Here is a 9,790-nt window from a genome sequence, read left to right on the forward strand (position 1 = left end):
AAAAGGCATGTTAGTAATACTACTATTATGCACAAAAAACATTAGGCAATTTTTAATAATTTCCTTCTATGCATTAATTACTACAGAAATTTTTTCTTGTTTCACACGTACATTCATGAATAAATTAGGCAGTTTCTTGTTTTCTAAGCAAGTATTTGGTGTGTGCATGCTAATTAATACCTCCGTCCAAATTAGAGTAAGTGGCCGCTAATTAACATGCATTTAATTGAAATTAATTAGTAAATTGCAATAACTCTCCGCCTTTAATACTGCAAACGGGTATACCCGTTAGTGTCTATACCCAACACAATGGCACACATCTTAAAGTAATCCGAAGATAGAGAAGTAAGGAGCCTGGGCACCTAGGTGTCCCAAACAGCCGTCCTATATATATGCAACTACTCCATGGAAATATAATTGTGTCTTTTGGTTGTACGCAAACCAAGGCAAGTACCGACGTATCTAAGGCGTACATGTGCGTACACCAACTATCTGACTTGACACATTTAAATTAGCTTAAAAATGACGAATATACCTTATTAAGATGCTAGTCAAAATGAATCCATATCCATTGCTTGCATTAGTTGATGCCGAGCAATCTTGCACTTTCTGTAATTGTCCGTTGGCCAACTAGCTTTTATTTTTCGGATAATTTTTTCTTTTATAATATATGTTTCCCTCTTTGTTACAATTGAAAGTTGCTAAGTGCATCAAAAGGATAAATCACCTAGATATAAGCAAAGAGGGGCATGAAAATAGAAATCCCATTTATTTATAGCTTTTACAATTTTTATCGGTATGTTGTACAAAGGTGGTGTATATACCTTGTGTTTAAGTATACACTATATGAATTTGTCTATTTATTAGATGCACATATCTAAATACTTAAAGTGGCCCATGTATATTCCAAATTATTATGTTCTACATATATGGTATAATTTACTATTGCTTGTTAGTTCATTCTTTGATGAGATAAGCATTTATATAACCATAAGAACCATAAACTTACCAATATTTAGAAATTATAGTGAATTTGGATAGTTGGCTTGTGAGACATCCTTATGCGGATAAAAAAACCATACCTAATCCTGACATGGAAAACTAGTCATGTTACATCCTTAGTTGGATTACAGGTCTAAGTTGCATAGGGTGTTAAAAAGTCTAAAACAACACTAATTAAAGGCCCAAGAGAAACCCACCAGAGGTAGGCACTAGCACTCCAAGCATTCTATATATAGGATACATCTACCCTCTTATTTTCTCACAAAACACAACGAGATACAACTCCCCCCCCCCCCTCAACTAGCCCATTCAGTTCTCTCTTTTCCACTTCTTGCACACAATCATCTCCATGGCTAGTCCATTCGGTGTCTTGGTTTGTCTACTCATAGTGCTACCACAAATCCTTGCTATTTCTAGCCCCATCGACGAGATTGCACCTCTTAAGACATGTCAGTTCCCTTGTATGACCGAGGTTAACTTGCATTTGTTCTTGCACCAATTCGTCGACGGGCCAAACAACCCAAATCGCAATGAGGAAACCTTACTACAAGCAAGTTTTCCTTTTGGGTTTGGGACGACGATAGTTCATGACTGGACTCTTACCGAGACAACAAATTCCAGAGACACGGTTGTTGCACGTGTACAAGGTGTGCATGTCCAGGCTGGTTTAACCAAGCCTAACAGATGGTACACGACTCATAACATAGAGTTTCAGCAAGGAAGGTAATATGTTTCGCTACTTTTCAATATCTAAGTATATTTCATGAGTTCTTTGCCTGCAACATTAAATTTATGTCCTTACCTGTACTATATTTGTAGCCAAAGATTTCACACACCTTACTAGTGTATAGACACATATTAATAAGTGTGTATTTGTCAAACTCTACATGCACTTCTGACCCTATGACGGAACTTTCTATTTTGAACATGAAACAGGTTTGCGGGGTCCACCCTTCAAGTGATGGGTATAACAGCAGGTTTGGAAAGTGGACAGTGGTCTATTGTCGGCGGAACTGGTCAATTCATTATGGCACAGGGTATAATAAGTTTCACAAATCATCCGGCCTCTACTTTCGAAGATGGTATTAAAGAACTCAATATTCGTGTACGCTTCACAAGGGATATTACACAAGCCGTAAGTATAATATTAGGAGTTTGTATTCAAATTCTTATGCTTTATTTGTTGAAGGGAAATGGATTGTACCGTACATATTATCCTACTGAAACTGCATTACATTAAGATATTTGTGGACATTCAAGTGCAAATGCATTAAGGGAGGTTATGTTTTAAGAACATTAGCCATATTTAACTAATCAAATGCTTGTCGAAATGTTTTGTGCATTTAGTTTATAGGGTGTTGCATATTAACTAATGAAGCTTTATGTACGAATGCATGACATGACACTAGCCATGGTTTCACTTTTCGCTGCAGGCTTGAGGTGCATCTCGTCCGTGGAAAGACTAGCGCCAATGTCAGTAATTTGATGGGAAAATGTGTTTGCATTTTGCTTGTAGTGTGATGGATCATTGTTGTGCTCTGCCTGTGTCATTAGAGTATGCGTTAGCATACCCTCTTTCTATCTTTCATTCAAAATATCATGTGGGTTTCTAGCACGGTGTATATCCAGTCCTTAATCTGTGTCAGCCCATCTGTTTGTTGGTGTCTATGTAATGTCCTGGATATGATGTGGAATAATGGAGCTTGTTTGTTTAAGAAAGTGTTATACCCACATAATTATGTTATTTGTGTTAATCATGAGACAAGCATATATCAAAACTTAAAGCAAAATAAATTAATGAACACAAGACAACCGTTATTCATACACTTAACAGTGTCTATCCCGAAAGCAGCTTACCTCAAGGACCATCAGAGCCCCAATGTTTTCCACAATGTCTAGAATAATTGCCAACAAAGATATCACCCAGGCGGCCATGACATAATGCAAAATGATAGCCATGTTATTTGGTAGCATAGAAAGATGCATCCATCGGAAATGGATGAGCAGATGTGCCCTACCCCCCCCCCCCCCCCCCCCGGTCGCGCCCCAAACCCCGCACCCCATTCATCCAACCAACAAGTGAGGCATCTGTCACGGTCAGACATTTATTTCATTTTAGCATGTCCGGATTGTTGAACTATGCTTTACTTTGCTTTGTTTCGAACTGTTAAATTCGGACAATTTGTATCATATGATCAGCGTGCATGGGTTGTATGGATTTGTGGTTCTGCATTTGAGATACGTAGATGTGCGGCAGCCCGTATGAAGGGCCGGCGGGCACTGTCCACAGACGTGTCAGGAAGCGCTCACGGGCGTATAATGGGCTGGATTTGCCAAATCCGACTCTAGATGCTCTAAGTAACAAGTGGATCACAACCTAAGTTTGAGATTATCTCCAATGTCTAACTAAACGGGCGTCGTACGTCCTATCCTTTAGGATGAATAAGGTGACATATGGCAAAATAATTATTTACTGGTATCTGTTTTGGTCCTTACATTATATAAATATATTCTCATATATGTTAGTCAGAAAATTAATTTATATATATTAAAAAAGTTATTATGAATGATGAATCTACTAACAATATTTTCAATGAGCCAATTTTAAATAGTATTGCCACATACCGGGAGATAGCAGCACAGAATGTAATTTACAAACACTTAATGATATGCAGGTTATTAGAAGCAATAGAAAATGACAAAACTTCAAATTAAACTAGGTGCATACATTTCGAGGACAAGCATGAGATATTCTGTTTTTATGAGATGTTATTGCAAGTAAAAGCTGTTATACCTTTTTGGAACTTTTACCATGTCTCAAACCATGTACTAATATTTAGTTTGTTAGATTTTTATTTTTTTCAAAAACAATATACTCCCTCCGTTCCTAAATATAAGACCTTTTAGAGATTCCAATATAGACCACATATAGAGCAAAATGAGTGAATCCACACTTTACAGTATGTGTATGTACATCCGTATGTAGTCCATAGTGAAATCTTTAAAAGGTCTTACATTTAAGAACGGAGGGAGTATATAAAACAAGAAGACTTAAGGACGCCATTTTTGGCACACATGTGCATGTGCTCCCTAGCTAGAGCCAAAATTGATTTCCGATAAGATGGCTTTAGCTTCCTATGTATGAGCTATTCTTGGTAAGCTATAGACATTTCGTCTAGAACAGATTAGACTGGCAAGCTGGTCATAGCACCACACTGGAGTAATTTTGTACAAGTGATGTTAAATGACAAAATAGACCGTCACTACTAGAATCAACTACTTTGCCAACTTCCTCGGCAAAGACCCAAAAAACTTGGCAACGTGTTTGCCACGTGCGTTACTTTGCAAACAATACTCGGTAGAATACAATGGCAATTGTTAACTTTGCCAAATTTTTATACTGAGAATTCGAGAATACTCATGAAGTCTTTGTCGAGTTTCCAAAAAGGAGAACTCTAGAAACCACAAGCGCTAGACGAAATGACCTATTAATGATGGTGCCACATGGGCAGAGCAGTGCCGAGTTCTCGCATGCCGAACTCGGCAAATACCTGATGAATAGAAACATGGCGCATGGCATAGGTGATTGCCAGAGTTCTTGCCTTTGCCAAGCGTGGAACCCAACAAACATTCAGTGAATAGTACAGCGATGTGTGGCAGAACTGGCTGCCAAGTTCTTATCTTTGCCGGGTACATATGTTGTAGGAGAACTCTGCGAATTCTTTTAAGAACAGTAATGCGGCACATGTCACATATGACTGTCGGGTTCTTGTATTTGCTGAGTATGGCGCCACGGAGACTCGTTGATACCTTTGCGGAGCTTTGTGCAAGGTGAACTCGGCAAAGAAAACCTGTGGAAGACATTCAGGAGCTGCTTCCGCATTTTCTAAGTGTGGAACTCGGCAAAGATTCCTGGAGCTACCAGCTTCTGCCACGTGTCACATTTTGCCGAGTAGTGCGCTCAGCAAAATGCTCCATGAATAGTTTTGTCGAGCGACAGAACTTGGCAAATTTTCAATCATGTTTATTTATTATTTATTGTTGGGAAATCTTGCATACAAATAAGTACCTATGCATATATTGAAGGAAATATGCCCTAGAGGCAATAATAAAGTATTAGTTATGGGCGATATAAGTCATACTGCTTACCAGCATGTCATACTTTGGTTCAGCCGTATTGTGAGATGAAGTGGCCCGGACCGACATTACGCGTACGCTTACGCGAGACTGGTTTCACCGTTGCGAGCACTCGTTGCTTAAAGGTGACTGGCGGGTGTCTGTCTCTCTCACTTTAGTTGAACCGAGTGTGGCTACGCCCGGTCCTTGCGAAGGTTAAAACAACACCAACTTGACAAACTATCATTGTGGTTTTGATGCGTAGGTAAGAACGGTTCTTGCTAAGCCCGTAGCAGCCATGTAATACTTGCAACAACAAAGTAGAGGACGTCTAACTTGTTTTTGCAGGGCATGTTGTGATGTGATATGATCAAGACATGATGCTATATTTTATTGTATGAGATGATCATGTTTTGTAACCGAGTTATCGGCAACTGGCAGGAGCCATATGGTTGTCGCTTTATTGTATGCAATGCAATCGCCATGTAATCGTTATGTAGCGATAGTCGTAAAAGCAATAGTTGGCGAGACGACAACGATTCTACGATGGAGATCAAGGTGTCGAGCCGGTGACGATGGTGATCATGACGGTGCTTCGGAGATGGAGATCACAAGCACAAGATGATGATGGCCATATCATATCACTATATTGATTGCATGTGATGTTTATCTTTTATGCATCTTATCTTGCTTTGATTGACGGTAGCATTATAAGATGATCTCTCACTAAAATTTCAAGATAAAAGTGTTCTCCCTGAGTATGCACCGTTGCGAAAGTTCTTCGTGCTGAGACACCACGTGATGATCGGGTGTGATAGGCTCTACGTTCAAATACAACGGGTGCAAAACAGTTGCACACGCGGAATACTCAGGTTAAACTTGACGAGCCTAGCATATGCAGATATGGCCTCGGAACACGGAGACCGAAAGGTCGAGCGTGAATCATATAATAGATATGATCAACATAGTGATGTTCACCATTGAAACTACTCCATCTCACGTGATGATCGGACATGGTTTAGTTGATTTGGATCACGTAATCACTTAGATGATTAGAGGGATGTCTATCTAAGTGGGAGTTCTTAAGTAATATGATTAATTGAACTTGAATTTATCATGAACTTAGTACCTGATAGTATCTTGCTTGTCTATGTTAATTGTAGATAAATGGCCCGTGCTGTTGTTCCGTTGAATTTTAATGCGTTCCTTGAGAAAGCAAAGTTGAAAGATGATGGTAGCCATTACATGGACTGGGTCCGTAACTTGAGGATTATCCTCATTGCTGCACAGAAGAATTACGTCCTGGAAGCACCGCTAGGTGCCAGGCCTCCTGCAAGAGCAACACCAGAAGTTATGAACGTCTGGCAGAGCAAAGCAGATGACTACTTGATAGTTCAGTGTGCCATGCTTTACGGCTTAGAACCGGGTCTTCAACGACGTTTTGAACGTCATGGAGCATATGAGATGTTCCAGGAGTTGAAGTTAATATTTCAAGCAAATGCCCAGATTGAGAGATATGAAGTCTCCAATAAGTTCTACAGCTGCAAGATGGAAGAGAATAGTTCTGTCAGTGAGCATATACTCAAAATGTCTGGGTATAATAATTACTTGATTCAACTGGGAGTTAATCTTCCGGATGATAGCGTCATTGACAGAATTCTTCAATCACTGCCACCAAGCTACAAGAGCTTCGTGATGAACTATAACATGCAAGGGATGAATAAGACAATTCCCGAGCTCTTCGCAATGCTAAAGGCAGCGGAGGTAGAAATAAAAAAGGAGCATCAAGTGTTGATGGTCAGTAAGACCACTAGATTCAAGAAAAAGGGCAAAGGGAAGAAGAAGGGGAACTTCAAGAAGAAACCCAAGTCTGGACCTAAGCCTGAAACTGAGTGCTTCTACTGCAAGCAGACTGGTCACTGGAAGCGGAACTGCCCCAAGTATTTGGCGGATAAGAAAGATGGCAAGGTTAACAAAGGTATATGTGATATACATGTTATTGATGTGTACCTTACTAATGCTCGCAGTAGCACCTGGGTATTTGATACTGGTTCTGTTGCTAATATTTGCAACTCGAAACAGGGGCTACGGATTAAGCGAAGATTGGCTAAGGACGAGGTGACGATGCGCGTGGGAAATGGTTCCAAAGTCGATGTGATCGCGGTCGGCACGCTACCTCTACATCTACCTTCGGGATTAGTATTAGACCTAAATAATTGTTATTTGGTGCCAGCGTTGAGCATGAACATTATATCTGGATCTTGTTTAATGCGAGACGGTTATTCATTTAAATCAGAGAATAATGGTTGTTCTATTTATATGAGTAATATCTTTTATGGTCATGCACCCTTGAAGAGTGGTCTATTTTTGTTGAATCTCGATAGTAGTGATACACATATTCATAATGTTGAAGCCAAAAGATGCAGAGTTGATAATGACAGTGCAACTTATTTGTGGCACTGCCGTTTAGGTCATATCGGTGTAAAGCGCATGAAGAAACTCCATACTGATGGACTTTTGGAATCACTTGATTATGAATCACTTGGTACTTGCGAACCGTGCCTCATGGGCAAGATGACTAAAACACTGTTCTCCGGAACTATGGAGAGAGCAACAGATTTATTGGAAATCATACATACAGATGTATGTGGTCCGATGAATATTGAGGCTCGTGGCGGATATCGTTATTTTCTCACCTTCACAGATGATTTGAGCAGATATGGGTATATCTACTTAATGAAACATAAGTCTGAAACATTTGAAAAGTTCAAAGAATTTCAGGGTGAAGTTGAAAATCATCGTAACAAGAAAATAAAATTTCTAAGATCTGATCGTGGAGGAGAATATTTGAGTTACGAGTTTGGTCTTTATTTGAAACAATGCGGAATAGTTTCGCAGCTCACGCCACCCGGAACACCACAACGTAATGGTGTGTCCGAACGTCGTAATCGTACTTTACTAGATATGGTGCGATCTATGATGTCTCTTACTGATTTACCGCTGTCATTTTGGGGTTATGCTTTAGAGACGGCTGCATTCACTCTAAATAGGGCACCATCAAAATCCGTTGAAACGACACCTTATGAACTATGGTTTGGCAAGAAACCAAAGTTGTCGTATCTTAAAGTTTGGGGTTGCGATGCTTATGTGAAGAAACTTCAACCTGATAAGCTCGAACCTAAATCGGAGAAATGTGTCTTCATAGGATACCCAAAGGAGACTGTTGGGTACACCTTCTATCACAGATCCGAAGGCAAGACATTCGTTGCTAAGAATGGATCCTTTCTAGAGAAGGAGTTTCTCTCGAAAGAAGTGAGTGGGAGGAAGTAGAACTTGATGAGGTAACTGTACCTGCTCCCTTATTGGAAAGTAGATCATCACAGAAACCAGTTTCTGCGACACCTACGCCAATTAGTGGGGAAGTTAATGATAATGATCATGAAACTTCAGATCAAGTTATTACTGAACCTCGGAGGTCAACCAGATTAAGATCCGCACCAGAGTGGTTCAGTAATCCTGTTCTGGAGGTTATGTTACTAGACCATAACGAACCTACGAACTATGAAGAAGCGATGGTGAGCCCAGATTCCGCAAAATGGCTTGAGGCCATGAAATCCGAGATGGGATCCATGTATGAGAGCAAAGTATGGACTTGGTTGACTTGCCCGATGATCGGCAAGCCATTGAAAATAAATGGATCTTCAAGAAGAAGACTGACGCTGACGGTAATGTTACTGTCTATAAAGCTCGAGTTGTTGCGAAAGGTTTTCGACAAGTTCAAGGGATTGACTACGATGAGACCTTCTCACCCGTAGCGATGCTTAAGTCTGTCCGAATCATGTTAGCAATTGCCGCATTTTATGATTATGAAATTTGGCAAATGGATGTCAAAACTGCATTCCTGAATGGATTTCTGGAAGAAGAGTTGTATATGATGCAACTGGAAGGTTTTGTCGATCCAAAGGGAGCTAACAAAGTGTGCAAGCTCCAGCGATCCATTTATGGACTGGTGCAAGCCTCTCAGAGTTGGAATAAACACTTTGATAGTGTGATCAAAGCATTTGGTTTTATACAGACTTTTGGAGAAGCCTGTATTTACAAGAAAGTGAGTGGGAGCTCAGTAGCATTTTTGATATTATATGTGGATGACATATTGCTGATTGGAAATGATATAGAATTTCTGGATAGCATAAAGGGATACTTGAATAAGAGTTTTTCAATGAAAGACCTCGGTGAAGCTGCATATATATTAGGCATCAAGATCTATAGAGATAGATCAAGACGCTTAATTGGACTTTCACAAAGCACATACCTTGACACAGTTTTGAAGAAGTTTAAAATGGATCAAGCAAAGAAAGGGTTCTTGCCTGTACTACAAGGTGTGAGATTGAGTAAGACTCAATGCCCGACCACTGCAGAAGATAGAGAGAAGATGAAAGATGTTCCCTATGCTTCAGCCATAGGCTCTATCATGTATGCAATGTTGTGTACCAGACCTGATGTGTGCCTTGCTATAAGTTTAGCAGGGAGGTACCAAAGTAATCCAGGAGTGGATCACTGGACAGCAGTCAAGAACATCCTGAAATACCTAAAAAGGACTAAGAATATGTTTCTCGTTTATGGAGGTGACAAAGAGCTCATCGTAAATGGTTACGTTGATGCAAGCTTTGAC

General features: G+C 39.9%; 1 protein-coding gene across 1 annotated transcript; it reads left to right on the top strand.

Annotated features, from left to right (window-relative positions):
* The first annotated feature begins 1,255 nt into the window (after nucleotides 1–1,255).
* Nucleotides 1,256–2,796, top strand: LOC109737838 (dirigent protein 5-like). Its single transcript, XM_020296965.4, has 3 exons — nucleotides 1,256–1,725; nucleotides 1,939–2,137; nucleotides 2,436–2,796. Exons 1-3 carry the CDS (start codon nucleotides 1,352–1,354, stop codon nucleotides 2,439–2,441), a joined length of 579 nt encoding a protein of 192 aa, XP_020152554.1. The 5' UTR covers nucleotides 1,256–1,351; the 3' UTR covers nucleotides 2,442–2,796.
* Nucleotides 2,797–9,790: the final 6,994 nt, after the last annotated feature.

This window comes from Aegilops tauschii, chromosome 7, assembly GCF_002575655.3.
Source record: "Aegilops tauschii subsp. strangulata cultivar AL8/78 chromosome 7, Aet v6.0, whole genome shotgun sequence".
Lineage (NCBI taxonomy): Eukaryota > Viridiplantae > Streptophyta > Magnoliopsida > Poales > Poaceae > Aegilops > Aegilops tauschii.

Bases quoted from the DNA above. Each gene is read 5' to 3' on its own strand.
- LOC109737838 (XM_020296965.4), top strand. From the start codon at position 1,352: ATGGCTAGTCCATTCGGTGTCTTGGTTTGTCTACTCATAGTGCTACCA. The intron at 1,726-1,938 runs GTAATATGTTTC...AACATGAAACAG, and splicing joins ATAGAGTTTCAGCAAGGAAG to GTTTGCGGGGTCCACCCTTC.